At 39.1% G+C, this 17,110-nt stretch overlaps 2 protein-coding genes across 2 annotated transcripts; one reads left to right on the top strand and one right to left on the bottom strand.

Annotated features, from left to right (window-relative positions):
* Window positions 1–190: 190 nt before the first annotated feature.
* On the top strand, window positions 191–7,936 carry rbbp8 (retinoblastoma binding protein 8). Its single transcript, XM_058650692.1, has 19 exons — window positions 191–374; window positions 1,930–2,083; window positions 2,165–2,207; window positions 2,912–3,007; window positions 3,094–3,185; window positions 3,789–3,861; window positions 3,959–4,134; window positions 4,217–4,312; window positions 4,497–4,567; window positions 4,659–4,729; window positions 5,152–5,440; window positions 5,578–5,728; window positions 6,377–6,501; window positions 6,704–6,803; window positions 6,897–7,076; window positions 7,173–7,215; window positions 7,288–7,375; window positions 7,456–7,597; window positions 7,709–7,936. Exons 2-19 carry the CDS (start codon window positions 1,984–1,986, stop codon window positions 7,804–7,806), a joined length of 2,034 nt encoding a protein of 677 aa, XP_058506675.1. The 5' UTR covers window positions 191–374; window positions 1,930–1,983; the 3' UTR covers window positions 7,807–7,936.
* An 88-nt stretch (window positions 7,937–8,024) lies between these two features.
* Window positions 8,025–16,444, bottom strand: LOC131473275 (transmembrane protein 241). Its single transcript, XM_058650693.1, has 15 exons — window positions 16,267–16,444; window positions 15,876–15,922; window positions 14,513–14,590; window positions 14,358–14,439; window positions 14,181–14,258; window positions 14,078–14,103; window positions 12,920–12,971; window positions 12,788–12,836; window positions 12,203–12,248; window positions 12,072–12,107; window positions 11,624–11,658; window positions 11,442–11,511; window positions 9,742–9,835; window positions 9,599–9,663; window positions 8,025–8,214 (listed from the first exon to the last, which is right to left on the bottom strand). Exons 1-15 carry the CDS (start codon window positions 16,336–16,338, stop codon window positions 8,151–8,153), a joined length of 894 nt encoding a protein of 297 aa, XP_058506676.1. The 5' UTR covers window positions 16,339–16,444; the 3' UTR covers window positions 8,025–8,150.
* Between the last annotated feature and the right edge of the window lie 666 nt (window positions 16,445–17,110).

Here is a 17,110-nt window from a genome sequence, read left to right as displayed (position 1 = left end):
TTTCCTTTTCTACACGTTTCAACAGATAACAATAGTAATGATTGTGGTGTGTACAAGGAAATAAGAATGTATTCAAATAAAAGTATCTGCTTTATACAGCTGCAAAAAAGGGGAAGTGTACCTTTAAGAGTCGGCGCGCGCTCCCTCCCTGGCGAAGATACTTCTGGTTTCCCAGAATGCAGCGCGGGGCGCCAGTTTTAAGCATTATCTAGTACGTAGTGGTGACCGTAGTCTCACAGATTATGTATTTAATGGCGTTATAAAACCTGTAAAGTTGACTCTACGTTACAACACGTCAGTGTGTCTGTTTCATGGCGGATTCTACAACGTGTCTCTCGGTGTAAAGTCATTTGAAGCTCGCGACACCGGCAGCTGTAAGTGTCATTGAATCAAACTCATGTCAGCGTGTGTCGCTGCAGAGTTACTGTTTACATCCAGGAAATGTTGTTTAAAACCTGTCTCACTGTTTACATGTCATGCCTTCACTGTCAATTTGTTCTATTTAGAATGTCGTAATAGTGTATCTGACGTTAAAGAGTGAATGATAAGTCTTCAATTCATGTTTCAGAGAGTATGGAGTGTGTAGAAAAACAGTGTATCACACAATGTCATGACTTGTTAAGATGGTGTTTGTGCATTAGTGGTTCTTTAGACATCACACTTTGTTTTATGCTCATATGGATTCTGATTCTAACTTCCATAATAATGACCTGAATATTTTTAATGATAGTGAAAATGGCAAGATTATCCTGCAGCTGTTAGGACTTTTTATACAGGCTAGCCATGTATCACCATATTAAATGTGAATGTAAACAATGTGATATCTTAGAAAATAAATCCACATAACTATCGTCTATAATTGTTTACCATCTATAAACTGTCTGCTTTGTCTCTCACAGATCTGCACAAATATCACAGTTATCATTTTAAATATGTTTTTCAAATGAAAATGAGAGTAATGATGCTAAAATGACCATTCGCTCTGATATCACAAATCATATCGCAATTCCTTTCAAAATAATCACGAGATATTCATTTTAAATTCAGCCCAAATTTTTTACTGCTGTCAAATGTAATTTCTTGAATCTTAAACTGTATGTAAGGGATGATGATGATGATGATGATGATGGTCTTTAAAATTAAACCAAAGCAGCTGCAATGTTGAGAGTGAACCCAGAGAAATATTAATATAATAAACGGTTCCCAGTTAGGTCAGTGATAAAGGAATGCTAAAAGAATCACACAGTGTGTCATTTTATTGCAACTGGCCACAAAACCAGATAATGGGTGTTGGGTAAATGGAGTAATGCAAATTTTATTTGTTATACTCAATAACAAGTAAACAAATCTTCATTTGTGAAAAGACCAGTATCATGTTTTAAAAAAAAGTGCATTATTTGAGGTATATTTCCACTTCCCAATCTTGCAAGAGTAACAATTGTTTAAAAAAAAAAAAAAAAAAAAAAAGAATCTAGATCACCACCAAAATCTAATAATTTCTTTCTTTGGCCATAATCTACATCCCCCAAAAATGTATTCAAAAAACTCTTAAAAATGCTCCAAAGTTAATTTATCTTACATTTTGGTAAGGAACAAGTAACAGTAGATAATTAAAGTGAAAAAAAGAATCTTCCTTTTGACACAAATAAATCAACCAAACATATTTCTAGCTTGATTCACCATGAGTAATTATGCAAGCATGTTTTATCGTGATGCATGATGTTTTAATAATTTTATCAGTGGAGATTAGTAGAAAACACCATTGTGTTTTTTCAGTCTATTTTCTAAAAACAGACTGTTCAGTGTGGATAATCAGGAAAAATAATTGCCGACTGTATAAATAGGGGAATAAATTACCGTCTCTCATCTGTGACTATGATTTCCTGATTTTAAGAATAACTGTTCCAATTCTTTAATATTCACGTTTAGGTCCTTCTATCTCAGTTTCTGAGGCCAACTTTGTGTTTTAGCAGTAAATAAAAGATGAGCAGCCCAGGAGGGAGCAGTGGGTCGAACAAACCATCTGAGATCTTTAAAGAACTGTGGACACAGCTTGGACAGTGTCACCAGGATGCACTTGAAGGTAACTGACCCTGTGATGTCCTCAACACATACTATAAGTATAACTGTAAAATTTACTTTTGGTGTTTGTTTGTTTTTTTAGAGCTGGAAGAAAAAGTGAGCAAATTGAAAAAGGATCGTTGTTTGTGAGTAAAGTGTCACTCTGCCTTATTATAATAATGCAAGCATAGCTTCAACAAGTCATTTGTGTCACTTTAATTTATACAACACTCAAAGTGCTATATGCCTCAATGAAGAAATAGTTCATGTACAAGTTTACATAATCAACAATACTGGTCTTGCAGTTCACACAAAAATGGGAGAAGACTTCACAACTCTGGTGTAAACATTTTGATGGGAGCAGAATCAACACAGTATTATCATCAGGTTTAGAAAGAAAGAAGATCCTCAGACCTTAACCTTCCTGTTAAAGGAATTTCTTCGCTGTGGAGATGGTTTGAAAGCAAAGCTCTTCCTCAATTAGAAATATCTGTATAGCACTGTTTTGTGGTGACATTCTCACGCCACACTCAGACTGACACGCTTTATGTCACGACTGAAGAAGTGAGGCAGAAGAAGTGTGACAGCTGCACTACACAGTTGGACACAGTGTCCATACAAGGTTTAAGAAGTGGATTCTACAAAAAAAAGAAGAAGCCAGAGTGTTTTGGTAATAGAAGTTACACACTGACTGGAGCTTTACAGTTTTAGAACCCAAGAAATCACTTAAAAACATAGTTAAAAGCCAGCAAATGAAAGTGGATCTTTCAAGTGTCATCCAACTCTGCTATTATTTTTGGTGAGGTTCTAAAGCTGCTGTTGTGTTTGTTTGTTTGTCTGTATTTCACAGAGATGCTCAGAGGCTAGAGGTGTTTTACAGTCGTAACCGACAGCTGAAGGAGCAGAACAAGAACCTGCAGGAAGCTGTCGGCCTCTTGGAGGAAAGGTAACTTCTAATTAGGTTAAGCTGAACAGGTTAAGCTGAAACCGTATGAAAATGAAAGACGAACAACTGCATTTGCTGGTTTCCAGGCTCCGAGCAGGAGAGTGTGATCGATGTGCTATTTTAGAGGAGGAGCTGAAAACCAACCAGGCGCAGAATCTGCGCCTCATCGCCAAGCTGAGTGAGTTAACTCATCCTTTGACTTCTGCTGTCACATGACATGAGCATCGATGCAAAGAATTTGGTAACACTTGAGTGGACCACATTTAGGGAAGCAGTGCTCTGGTCTAGAGCTACATGTATCTTAAAGGTACAGTGTGTCAAATTTAGCAAATTGTTTCTAGTGAAGTTACATGTTGCAGCTGCATATCCCTCTCCCCAACCTTGCTGTGTGATTGAGACCCTATGCAGCCTTAATTTGTCATTTGTGGACTACTGTAAAAACATGGTGGTCCAAAATGACGGCCTCGGTAGTTCCCAATTTCAGTTTGTCCAGTTTACTGCATTGATGACAGAACACTTTCTTGCATTTGGTTCTGCTTAGCAACCATCAGCATGTTGATGTAGCAAAAATCACTGTGTAATGTGTAACTCAGACCTTTCATATTTAGTTTAAGGCACTTTTGTGTCTGTAAAATGTCAGTGTTTGTTTTTTTATTTAACTATGAGCCTGTTTCATAACTGTATTAAGGGTTGGTCACGACTGCACAGAACAGTAGTTCCCAGTTTGATGAAGAGCAAAATGTTGTTAACTGTGATGACGCCCGTGTTAAACTGTCTTCAGAGAATGAAAGAAACAGCCTTGAGGAGGAAAACAGAAAAACCCAAGCTGAACTGCAGAAATTAAAGATGTCTTGGTAAGCTTTTGAGTCTGGTATGGTCACGTTTGGTCAAAATCATCATTCATAAATAAGTAAATCTGTGAAGCAACTACTGTCTGTGTCGCTTTATCAGCTCAGAGCCACAGCAGTCCTCGGAACAAGAAGAAGGCATCATCCCAGACTCTCCAGTCCTGCCGAGTTCGCTGCCCGCTGTAAACCGGCTGAAGAAATGTAAAAATATGGACAAAAACAGACGTGTTCGCTACGCAGAACAGCCTTTACCACACTGTAACAACTCGCTCTTCAGAGGTCAGTCTGCTAGAAAATAACTCCCATTTTCCGAATCCCCTGCCCCGGAGGCGCCAAGTCTTAAAACTTCTTGTTGTTTTAGAGACGAACAAGGAGCCTGTTGATGCCTCAAATCATCCTAGAAGAGCAGAAGTGCTTGTGCCCAACACATGTGACCTGGAATTTTCTCAAATGTCAAGTATGACTTCATCTCTACTCCTTCATCATTTCATATTTGTTAATGGATTATCAGGAAGAACTGGACTTGTGGTTTCTTAAAAAAAAAAACTGAACTATAATCTGCTGTTGTTGTTGTTGTTGTTGTTTGTTTAAATGGTCAGATGTTTAGTACTTTTACACATTTACCACATACATTGTTTCAGATGAGAATAATGAAAGAGAGGACGTGGTCGCAGAAACGTGTGCCCTTGAACTTTTCGACAAGCATCACATGGTAGGTAGCCTTATACAGTCACAGATTAACCATTGTACTTGCATTCAAAACACATTTTATAAACGCTTAGATTTTTTTCATCTCTCTTTAGAGACCTGGAATGACTTCAGAGCAACAACAGAGCCGTTCAAACACTTCATGGAAGAATGACATTCATTCAAAGTAAGGATGACTGCAGCTCCTCAACAGTGATCTCATTATGTTTATATAACAAAAAAGTTTTATATACAGGTTTACATAGTTTTATGTTTTAAAAATCCCAATTTAAAACAAAGCAATTAGCAAATCGCAAAGGTTCAATTTCATTGTTCTATCTTTTATTTATTCAAATCAAGTATGCACGCGTATTGTGAATGATTTATATCTTTATTCATTTCTCCACTTTGCATTAGAATACACTTAAGGGTTGAATATGATCCTTGATTAATTTACTATTACTAATTCATTACAATCGTCTTCCATGGATTCAGTTTGTTATTGAGTATTATGTAATTTCAAATCCGAGACGCCACTAAATCTTACACACTGGTTCTTAAATGTTTTGATTTGTCATGTGATCATACTCTGAATTCTCGTTTCTTAAGGCCTTGCTGCTCCTCCTCCTCCTCTTCATCCACGCGGATCCCCAGTCCAGACTCGACCACAGTGAGGTCCCCGTCAATGCTCCCCACAGTCAAGAGGTTTTCACAAGACGGCTCCATTCACAAAGCAAAAAGGAAGAAGGAGGAAAGTGAGCAAGAGGACCACAGACATAGGACTAAGGAAACGGTGAACGCACAAAGGGAAGGCAAACACGTACGACCTGAATCGATCATACGCGCCTCCACACCTTTAAGCAATCAAAGCTTTGTGAAGCAGCCACTGGACAGCAAGGTGGGATCATTTGTCCTAAAGCCTCACATGACAGTGTGTTTGGACATGAAATAAATCTAATGTCCTGTCTTCTATATCCTGGCAAAGTTGGACAGAATAATATGGTATGGTTTTAAAATGTCTTCAACATTTAACAGGTATGGTCGTCACAGAACGGACCCTATGTTTCCTGTGCAAGTCCTGTTTTCAAGAAGCCAGACGGTAAAGGAAAAGGTGACAGCGTCGGGAGGAAAAGAAACCCCCTGCAGGACGTCAGCATGTCACATGACCAGCATGGAGCAGAGAATGGTGAGTTTTGTCTGAAACAATTACTCCATTAGAATTTGATTACTAAATAGACCGTCAGCTATTTCGATAATTGATTCATCGGTTTGAGTGTTTTTAAGGAATTAAACCAAGTTTTCTGATTTCTTAAATGTGAATATTTTCTGGTCTCTTTGCTGCATATGACAAAGAAATCATTAAAACTGAATACATTTTTGGTTTTTGGACGACACAAGACATTTGAGGAAATCGTCCTTTCCAGGTTGGAGAAACACTGACATTTTATGAACCAAACGGATACTCAATTAATCAAGAAAATAATTGTTAGTTGCAGCCCTACTGTGTATTTAATGCCTGATACTGGTCAAAATCACTAGATCTGATACTGGAGAGATAAAACTGTCAAATCTTGCATTGCATGCTTCACTATGCACAGATTGTAAAAATGTAAAAAAAAAAAAAAATCAGAAACAGCATTTTAGCTGAGTCATGTTTATGTCTTCTTTATGGGAGAATATGTGGTCTTTGAAATAGCTTGAAATGTGTAGGTTTAAAATAAATTGGTGTATCGGACTGATATCGGTATCGGCTAATACTCGGCTTTGTGATATCGGTATCGGACATGAACTAGTGGTGTGGTGCCATCCCCAAATGCTAACTCTGTGTCCACAGCTGAGAGGAGGCCCAAAGTGGAGCCCAAAGTGGAGCCCAAAGTGGAGCCCAAAGTGGAGCCCACATGGAGCATTGACCCAGCGCTCACCATGTCCATGTACGACAGCGAGTGGAGAGGAGACGAGGTACAGTCACATGACCTTCATCACAGCTACTGTCACAGAGTCATTAAATATGAGCAGAAAGAAGCACACGTGTGTGTGATGTTGACGAAACCTGGTCGTCTTCAAATGTCCTGTCACTTTTAAAGTCTCCTCTGGTGAACAATCATGACGTTTTCTTCTGTGATCAGCATAATCAAACTTATAAAAACTTATATAAAAACAGCATCATGGAGAAATGGTGGACACCGACTGCACTTGGGTCAGTCATAGCATGCTCCAGGCCCAGGGAGATAAGGGCCAGGACAGAGAGGACAGTGTTTGTGGTAAATATAAATCACAACTCTCTCAGCTTGTGCTGATGAAAGCCGATGATGCTGTAAATCTTGAAATATGTCTAACGTGACTCGTGTGTCAAGGACTTGGCGAGAAGGCGAATGACAGCTTGGATATGATGTTTGACACCACGGGTTATGGGGAGTACAAGTCTTACAACTGTTCACACTCGGGCCAAAGCCAAACCCGTGCTGCTGCTGCTGCTGATGATGATGGGGAGGAGGAGGAGGAAGTGGACGAAGAAGAAGAAGATGACAATGGTGGTAGGTTTTATATTTGGAGGCATAGTGTTAGTCGTTATGTTATTAGTCATTGGGGGTCAGCTGTTGAATGCGGTTTGTTTCTGTTTCCTGAATTAGAACAAGAATCTCCTGGAAACACTCCAGGTCAAAGACGAGCACGGTGAGCCAAGCGCTATTAAGATGACGCTTGTATTTGTACATGTTATGCTGTGTGTTTTTCTCTCGCCACCAGACACCCGACATTTGCACACGTGGCAGTTGTTCGCAAAAAAGACGAGAGAAGAAAACTCAAGGGCACGACCTGCAAGGAGTGTGAAATTGTAAGTGTTTGGCAGCCGGTTGAATAAATCTGACCTGTTTTTAACACTAATCCTATTTAATAACATGTTTTCTCTCTCAGTATTACGCTCATCTCCCAGAGGAGGAGAAGCAGCAGAAGCTGTCTTCCTGCTCGAGGCACCGTTTCCTTTACATCCCTCCGTCTACTCCTGAAAACTTCTGGGAAGTCGGATTCCCATCGACACAGACATGCGTCGAAAGGGGTAATTCATCAATAAGCACAAGCATCATGTTCTATACCACGGTGACATAAAATGCGTAGAAATCAAAGCGCCAGCTGATGAACTGACATCGTTTGACTTTGTTTTTTGTAGGTTATGTAAGAGAAGAGAAGAGTCCTCAGGCACGTTTACGGAGAAGACAACCGTTAAACGCTTTGTTCTCCCCAAAGCAGGACAGTCACCACTTGTAGCAAGTAAACAAAAAAGAGGAAACATGTGGCACTGAGGAGTAAAGCTAAGTGTTATCTGGTATATTGTCTGAATGTGTAGACTGATGTATACTTGAGATATGATTATATAAATAAAAGTTGTTATTGTTGATGTTTGTAATTATCCGTGATTCTTCCCTTGGTTAGACTGAATATGAGGAAACATTTGCTGGCCTGGCATTTAGAAAATGACATGTGGATAGTGATGTTTTCAAATGACATCAATAAACAGATATACATTTATTTGGTCACCAATTTACATGAGATTTTTACAAAAATAATGTGGAAAAATAAATATTCTCTGAACAAAGAGTGAGAGATGTTGGTCACAGTGGAGATTCTCTGTCAGAATACAACAGCAGGGCCTCCCCGATGTGACTGACCACCACACTGAAATAAAGAAAAAAATATAGTTAAAGTTTAGTTTAAAACATTTTTAATAGCAGTCAACTTATATGGGTTTTTCTATTGCTGATCATTTATTAGCCGGTTTTCCTTTTTTTCTGTTCTTCCATCTGATAAAATGCAAGTTACTATATAATATAAACATAAATATAGTTAAGTAGACAAAACAACAAGCTTCTGTGAATCATTACTCGCAGCTGTTAATGGTGTAAAATAAAAACATGCTTGATTGAATTTGTGATTAAAAAAACAACAACTCCCACTGTGAATTTAGTATTGGATATCGGTGTCTGTTATTTACACATACTGCAATTAAAACCTAATTGGTGTTAACGGGACAAATAAGGGTTGAAAACCGTTGTGATCATTTAATTACAGACTGATATGTTGCCTTTATCTGATTGTTTTTGGCTGACCTATTTATGTTGTCTTTCAAAAGTGGCCCCAAGTGTGAACTCTGCATTTACACTGGCTAACAAAAACAACAATGGATGTAGATCGGGAGAGACTGCAGTTAATTGGAGTTAGTTTTCTAACGTGGAACTTTCTTCTGATTGCAAGGAAGCAACAGAAACAGAGGAGACTGACGAGTTGGACTGCCACCATCACTGCTGATATCTCCTCGTCCGTCCATGTTCTGGTGTCGTTTTCCATGCTTTTAAACTGTTTTTTAAAAAATATTGACTTCCTCTGTGGGCCACACGGTGGTCTAGTGGTTAGCACTCTCGCCTTGCAGCGAGAAGACCCGGGTTCGAGCCCCGGTTGGAACAAGGGCCTTTCTGCATGGAGTTTGCATGTTCTCCCCGTGTGTGCGTGGGTTCTCTCCGGGTACTCCGGCTTCCTCCCACAGTCCAAAAACATGCAATGTGGGGATAGGTAAATTGGACACTCTAAATTGACCATAGGAGTGAGTGTGAGAGTGTATGGTTGTTTGTCTCTATCTGTGTGTGGCCCTGCGATGGACTGGCGAACTGTCCAGGGTGTACCCCGCCTATCGCCCGATGTAGCTGAGATTGGCACAGCACCCCCCGCGACCCTCTGGTTGAGGATAAAGCGGTAGATGATGACTGACTGACTGACTGACTTCCTCTGTATCCATCGTTTAACGCGCCTCCAATTAACTTCTATCTCTCCATCTCTAGACACAATCCGGATATGCTTAAGAATCCAGATTGGGGTGAGTCGAAACAAGGCCTCTGAATCCATGTGCTTTTCTGTCCTGTCTTACAGTATCTGATTTGTGCCACGAGGGAGGAAAAGGTCAGAAGTGGGTCACTTGCACCATGCCGTGTAAATACAGCCATAGATTCTTAGACTCTTCTAAGCGGCTTAAATGAAACAAACCTGAACGTCTGTCTGAACCACTCACCAAATCAAAGATGGAGCATTAACGTCCATTGAGAAAACTAATGGGGAGAGGGACATGGCAGTAACCTGGGAGGAAAGGGAAGACACAGTTACTACAAATTATTTTTGCTGATAATATCATAACTAAATATAGGTAAAACTTACCTTTGACAAAAAGCTCCAGAACCTAAAGTGATCCAGCGATAGTCCACTCTTTAGTTTGACCGTGGCCAGCAGCAACAAAAACCCCAGCAGTGCACTGTGGAGTACGACACAGAAATATACTAAAAATACTAAAAGTTCTATTTCAAATTCTAACCTCCAAAGGAATATGTGTCATAGCGATGAAAAATATTGGTACTAAATGAGAACTCTGTCGTATCTGCAGGGATACAAATGTTTCCAATGCTTTGTTCACTCATGTCAGTGTTTACCTCTCCAAGCTTGTGTGACAATTGAAGCATCGGCATCTATTTTGATCTTGTGCAACATGTTTCCATAACTGTGCTGCCGTTCCTGATAAGCAAGGTCATTATTCGGCAGAGCTGTTGCTCCTGGAGGGTGTGATTTCAATCGGCAAATAAACTCAGTAGCTCTCGTAATTAATGAGAAGTCAGTACAGTTTGGAGGAGGAGAAGGAAGTGCTTTATGGACAGGTATCCTCAGTATCCTCAGGTGTTTCCCATACCCTGTTTGTTTGCAATTGATGGATTGATTGATTTTATTTTATTTTTGGGTCATGCACACAAGCGACCAACCCTCACCAACATTGTATTCCATTCAGAGGAAAAAAAGGGGGAAAATACCAACAATTAAGCAGAAAATCTGCTATAATGACGCTTCCTTCACTAAAAATCAGCACAAACAGAGGACATTTGACTAAAAAGAAGCTTCCTTATATCCTCATAAATGTAGGGCAGTAAAAACAGTGAATTTCATTCTCGACCTCATCGAGTTCACACATCAAACATTATCTGTATTCTTCAGGACTGGCTTTAAATCTGCCAGTCTCCAGGGCTGAAGGCAACACTCCTCCAGGCAACCGTTCACATAAAGATCTTTGTCTTTTATTGAAACTATAAATCACATAAGGTTCTTCTACCTGATAACTTTTCTTTATCAGGAAATAAGTTTGTAACTTTGACTTGAACCATTTATCAACCAACCACGATGTTCCTAATGCTCTTTAATCACAAAGTTATATGGAATGAAAACTAAATCATTGAGCCCAGAGGTGAATTTTCTCAATGAATTGTTATATATACATGTCTCGCTTTACTAGAGCAGTGTTGCTGTTGCCTCCTTCTGTCTTGAAATACTAACAAATCACTTCCTGTGTGCAGCATGGGAATGTTGTCTGTGGACTCATTTGACAAAGGTTTGAATGTAACAGACATTTGTTTAAAAGGTGCACAACATTTTTGCTAATATCGGGAGTCATTGGGCCAATAACTGATACTGATAATATTTATATTTCATGCTCATGTCGCAGCAAAATAAATAAAACAAAAACAAAATATTTTTTAAATTTTCAAACTGCACACATTCCTAACGTTTCTTTCTAATCTAATATGTCTAAAAAATAAAGATAAAGTTGTGCTAAAATGAACCCTTCAATAGCTATTTTCTTGCATATTATGTGGGTGTTGATGGTAGAATTGCAGACTAGCCACCACATTGGACCTTTGTGCATCTCCCCATACACTGCCACCCACTGGCCAGGTAGTGCAAGTGCAACAAAAAATTCTCTGGCTTAGGGTTTACAAAAATTGCATGCTGTCCCCCTCAGTGGACACGTAAAGAACATGAAAAATACATGTTTTTTAAGTTCAGTAATTCATGCATGGAATGGATAAACAAAATACCTGGCACAGCAGCCACCGTGAAATGTGTGAGACTGAAGGGAGGGGAAGTCCAGGGCCCCCATGAGGTCACCTGCAGAGAAGCAACCAGTGTACAAGAGTAGATGATGTCCACAGATCAGTGTCCCAACACAACACACCATGTAAACAAATACACAACACAAAAACCAGAAATAAGGACCTACCTGTTGGATGAGCAGCTACAGCGAGCATCAGTACACTGTGAGGATGAGTTTTCATTAGTCACTCATTAACAACATTTACAACATCCGTCTCATTTTTAATATGTTGACAGTTGTGAGGTTTAATTTACCAAATCAAAGAGATGAATAATGAATTAAATATTCATCCAAAACTATTATAACCTTAGTGAGATGTCGCGAAAATATGTACTTCCAAACTGGGGGAGAAAAAGGCAAAAAAAAAAAAAAAGTGTGTCCAGACTTGCAAGTTCCACTTCCAAAAAATGTCACTGCTGCAGGCTGCAGTGAATCATCTGTGTGAAGTCAGGATCTAGATTATTCCTGGTCTCTCCTCGCAGCCAGAACACTTATACATAGACCCCCTCTTCAAAAACCCTGAACTAACCCTTTAAAAAAGACTTCAGAAGACTGTAATATGTGTCATTCTTACCTGAACACGTAGTCAATGCATCGTTGTTCAAGGTCACTGGAATGACATCATCGCCACAGTATGACACAAGGAGTGAACAGACAGGTTTGACAGTTTTTACTAACACAGCTTCATCTCACTCACTCACTCACCTTAAATTACTGGGCTTGTAGTGAACTTTAAACACCCTGTGTGCACCTGAGGCAAGAGACACAGTGTCATCAAGTAGATTCAATCATTTAGTCTATGTCACTGCCTTTACCTTTGTTTTCTATATTGTCTGCTGTACAAGAGGTGAAGTTTGAAGCATTTATGTGTTTTTTTTTTTTGGCCAGTAAGACGCAGAGTCAAGATGTATATGCATGTGTCTTAAATTGAAGTTGAGTCATTTATCAAATGGAAATGGCTGCTTTTACCTGTTGAAAATCACATTAGGTTTTAGTTCCAGAAATGCCAATAATCGGGCTGTGATGTTAGTCATCTTTAGACGACTCCTGAGCTGTGGCGGTTCTCAGTGACACACGTGAAAGTAAAACTCTTGTCTAATCTCAACAGTGTTTTCCAAAAATCAACAGCTACGGTGGCCCTGATTTCCAAAAAACAAACAAAACAATAACAAACAGCAAAAAGATAAAGAAACAAACCACACAGCTGTTTGTTTCTTTATCTTTTTGCTGTTACCTCTTTCATTTGTTATTGTTTTCTAAATTGAAAATGATGAAACAGACTTTACTCACCAACACAGAGTAGATGAACCACAGCCCACAGGTAACCACTGAGGTCATACTACAAAGAAGGCAAATAACACAATTACCAGTTATCGTCCCTGTTATTAAGAAATATTTATTTATCATAATGACATGTATTACCTGAGGGTCATACAAGGGAAGGTTGATGGCTGAAAACAGCATAAGGCAAACACTGTGAGAGGAAAAAAAAGTCATTCATTTCAGGAGAAACTTCTTATCATTGTATTTTTTAATACAGGAGCGGCCATGATCACGACTATATTTGTTTTCATTGTGTTACAGGGTGCTTGCCCTTTTCCAAAATAAAAAAAAAATAAAAAATAAAACTCCAGACTTCAAAACAGAAAACAAACTTTTTTCCAAGACCTTGACTTTATGTGGTTTTAAATGTGAAGGCCTACTTTCTTGTTGAGTTTGTACCTGTTGTGTTTTGTAGAAAAGCACATTTTAATAAAAGCATGAATGATGGAATGAATGAATGCAGAATTCACAATAAATTATGTTTTACTTAAGACATTTAAATCACAAAGGTGTTTCAACAAGAGCACGGTTGGTACTATAAAAGCATGAATGGATTAATAAATAGATGAATGAATATGGAATTAGCAATCTTTTCACTCACATATTTCCACTCATCCTTAACATAACTTCTCATTATCTTGTCATTTAAACTCTAAATTTCTATTATTTAAAAAAAAAAAGGCCTGGAAAACAGCTTTTTAAGACTTTCAAGACCTATGCAAGCACCCTGTGCTGTCTTGAGATAGCATAATATATCTAGCCGTCGAAATTTGGCACATGCTTTTCAAACCAAAACCTTTTTGATAACTATTTGGCCATTTGATGTGTCTAGTCCAAATGAAAGACCGACTTCCTGTGTGCAGGTCATGGCATGCAGCAATGCTCAGGGCGGGCCCCTGGTTTCACGTATGAAGTTTCGAGCAGATCGGTCAATGTATGGCTGTGTAAGTTTCGCGGCGAAATGGCGGCTAAATTGAAAATGCCCGACATTGCGTTGGGTCAAGTTTGTTTCCGTAGACACGTTCCTGGCCGGCCTCTTGTGTCACGTATGATGTTTTGAGGCAATTGGTCGAAATTAATGCTTTATCTCAGGATAACAAAACTCATAATCCCGTGATAACGAGATGATAATTCCTTAATTTTGTGATAAAGGAATATTTTTGCGATGTTCTCGGTTCTCGTTTGTTACGGCTACAACCGACATGAGGAGAATTTAATTTCACAGCTTTCCTATGAAAAAAAAAAAAACACACAAACCTGACGAATTTCAGCCACTGCATCTTCTGAGGATGAAGATCAGAGAGATGAGAGCAGCCGTGTCACAGTTACACAGCCAACCTGTAAATGTGTGAACTCTTACCTCTCTATGGACAACCCTCAGGATGGTGTGACTAACTACGTGAGAGGAGTTCTGTAATGTGAAGAAGAAAGGGATTTCCTGCACACACAGAGAGAGAGAACGAGAGAGAGGACACAGACACAATCAGCTGCTGCTTCTTTTCCTGTCACGTTATTAAATGAACGGGATTAGACGTACGATGCGTGATAAAGCTCTGGAGCCAGCGTATATGTTTCCGACAAAGATGAGCGAGGCCGGGAGCCAAGGCAGAGCCGCGGTCCTGTAAGACAACGTTGATTATGTCTCAAACAAAGCGCCAGAGTCCGGTTCTTTAAGAATCCTACGGCAATTACCTGCTGATGTGGCTCATTTCCACCCATCCCAGCTTTCCAAAGAGGAGGAGAAGAAGAGCCCCGATGAATGTCTGCCATCTGGAAACATCATTTTTGTCTTGTGAGTGAATGATAATAGTCACTTCTTAACATATTTGTCACAAACACAACGTTCATTTTTTCAGTAAAATAAGATTCAAGGACTGTAAGAGTTAGAGAGCAAAAGTCAGGAAAAGCTGAGGCTGCACTGTTTTTAGTTACGTTTAGTTCATTAGGACGTCCATGAGGGGCCACACGGTGGAGCAGTGTGTGGGCAAGTTCTCTCTGAGTACTCTGGCTTCCTCTCTCAATCCAAACAATCATGCAGATTAAGGATTAACTGGACACTATATTGACTGTAGGTGTGACTGGTTGTGTGTCTCTAGTGTCCTGTCCTGTCTTGTCCTATGTCAGTCACTGTTGCAGAAACCAATTGACCTTCATGGCGCTTTTCTATTATACAGTTCTAGAATTACTTGACTCTACTCGACTCAGTCACGTCATTTTCCATTGCAGTATCTCCTCAACGTGGGTGGGGTCATGACGTTGTTTACACGCGACAAACACAAACTATTTAGTACAAGTTGTCTGTTAAATATTGAGATTTTAGACATTTCCTTTGTTAAATGTTGGAGATTAACAAATGTTATAAGGATTTTTAAGAGCATTGTTTGATTTTTGTGACCAATCAGTGACCGGCAGTCTGTTGACGTCCCATTTTAGTATGGGCTCAGCTCACATGGAACCTCACCAGAGCAGGTACTAACAAAGCAGCAGGTACTATCACTAATGAAAACGTAAAAACGAGTAGAATCAGACAAATTACAGACCCTAGCTTTACTTGACCACATTAACCAACCTTCACTATTCAAAATGCACAATGACTTTCCTTTAGAGTTAAAAACAAAACAAAACAACGTGTTCAAACTAATGCCGTCTTCATTAAATCCCACATCTGAACGTGCCTGAACTCTGATAAAAATGTGTTGGTTTTTCTCTCTGAACATAAAAAGGCAGTAATTCAACATTGACGGATGCAAACTGCACAAAAAGTGAAGTAGAAGAAAACCATAAATATTCATTAATTATTAATACTTTCTCTTTAGAATTATTCTTGTGCATTTTCAATACAGAATATTGTTGATGAGCCCCTGATTTTAATGACATCTATGTCAAGTCATATTTATTTACATAGGACATTAAAACATCTATGACGCAATGCAGCGCTCTCTTTTGTTTTTAGTGCTGATCAATTATTGCAAATCAGTTTTTACAGACATTTTTAACGAGGAAAAACACTAACAGTAGCCTGATATACTGCACACACACGTTTATCACTACTCACCCTTGAAATAATGTTGGATATGTAAACTTTAACACAGAGAGGACAAACTGAAAAAAAGGAAAACAAATATTATTATTATTTTATGAATTAAATTCATCATTCATTGATTATTGCTGGCATTCCCTGATCATTTATTCTATAATAAACTGCAGGAACTTTTCATTTCCTGCTTTTGTTGATCCTCCTCCTCTGAGCAGTAACACGCTCTGAAACCGAGCTCGCGTGATTAATAGTCACGATCGATCACCGATCGCTTTGTCATTTTACGCATTTTGAGTGAAGCTTCGAGCAGCAAACACACACACACACAGTTTAGTTGTTAACTGTAAAGTAAACAGCGGTGTGAGGAGGAGGAGGAGGATGAACTCGCTGCAACATGTCCCGCACTCACCTTGTTGGTGAAATAAGTCAAAACGAAGAGGAGGCTGAAGGCGCAGCCGTTCATGTGTCTCCTCCACTGCATGTTGACCCGAGCAGCGGTGACATGCTGCCGTTACCGGTCCATGATCGCGAAGCCTGATTCCAAACAACACACACATACACACACATACACACAAACTACAACTTCCCTCACGCGCCCGAGGTGACACGTCAACACGTCGTCACACAAAGATCGTCTATGTAACATCTTGTGGCAGGGGCCCAAGGAAGAGCCTGAGGGTTCACTCGCATTCAAGACTGCGTGACTACTCAGAAGGGGAGATAGCTAGAGACTTTTTTTTTTTCTTTTTCTTTTCTTTTTTTTATAACATGCCTTCACACTGGTGCATTGTGGGGGGTGTCAGTCACATGTAGCCACAAAGTAAATAAACATAAACAGTAGAAGTGACCGACAATTTTGCATTATTTTCGTCAAGATTCAAACCAGATGTAATGTTGTAGCTAATAAGTACAGAAGAGTATAAGGGCCACAAAAATGAAAGAAAGAAAAAAAGAAAACAAAATCAAGCAGAATGAATGAGCCTAAAGACAGAATTCTGAGATTTAGAATTCAGACTTTAATCATGAATTCATGCTGTTTTATTCTTTTTTTACTTTAAAAAAAATCGCTTTGCACGTAAATAAGTGTATATGAAAAGATGAAGATGAAAAATCACACCATATGATATCAAACTGTTTTTTTTTACTTCTTGAAAGTTCCTTTAAATCTGTGTTGAACATTTTCCTCCATAACTATTATTTTTACACAGTGTCACTTTTATTATATATCCAATTCTTCTTTATTTACTGAAATG

Source organism: Solea solea, chromosome 1, assembly GCF_958295425.1.
Source record: "Solea solea chromosome 1, fSolSol10.1, whole genome shotgun sequence".
Classification (NCBI taxonomy): domain Eukaryota; kingdom Metazoa; phylum Chordata; class Actinopteri; order Pleuronectiformes; family Soleidae; genus Solea; species Solea solea.
This window is presented reverse-complemented; position numbering and strand designations above follow the sequence as displayed.

Coding starts and splice junctions, on each gene's coding strand:
- rbbp8 (XM_058650692.1), top strand. CDS start 1,984: ATGAGCAGCCCAGGAGGGAGCAGTGGGTCGAACAAACCATCTGAGATC. Junction 3,008..3,093: donor GTCGGCCTCTTGGAGGAAAG/GTAACTTCTAAT, acceptor GCTGGTTTCCAG/GCTCCGAGCAGGAGAGTGTG. Junction 3,862..3,958: donor CAGAAATTAAAGATGTCTTG/GTAAGCTTTTGA, acceptor TCGCTTTATCAG/CTCAGAGCCACAGCAGTCCT.
- LOC131473275 (XM_058650693.1), bottom strand. CDS start 16,338: ATGCAGTGGAGGAGACACATGAACGGCTGCGCCTTCAGCCTCCTCTTC. Junction 14,591..15,875: donor TATCCAACATTATTTCAAGG/GTGAGTAGTGAT, acceptor TGATGTTTCCAG/ATGGCAGACATTCATCGGGG. Junction 9,836..11,441: donor CACGGTGGCTGCTGTGCCAG/GTATTTTGTTTA, acceptor CGTACTCCACAG/TGCACTGCTGGGGTTTTTGT.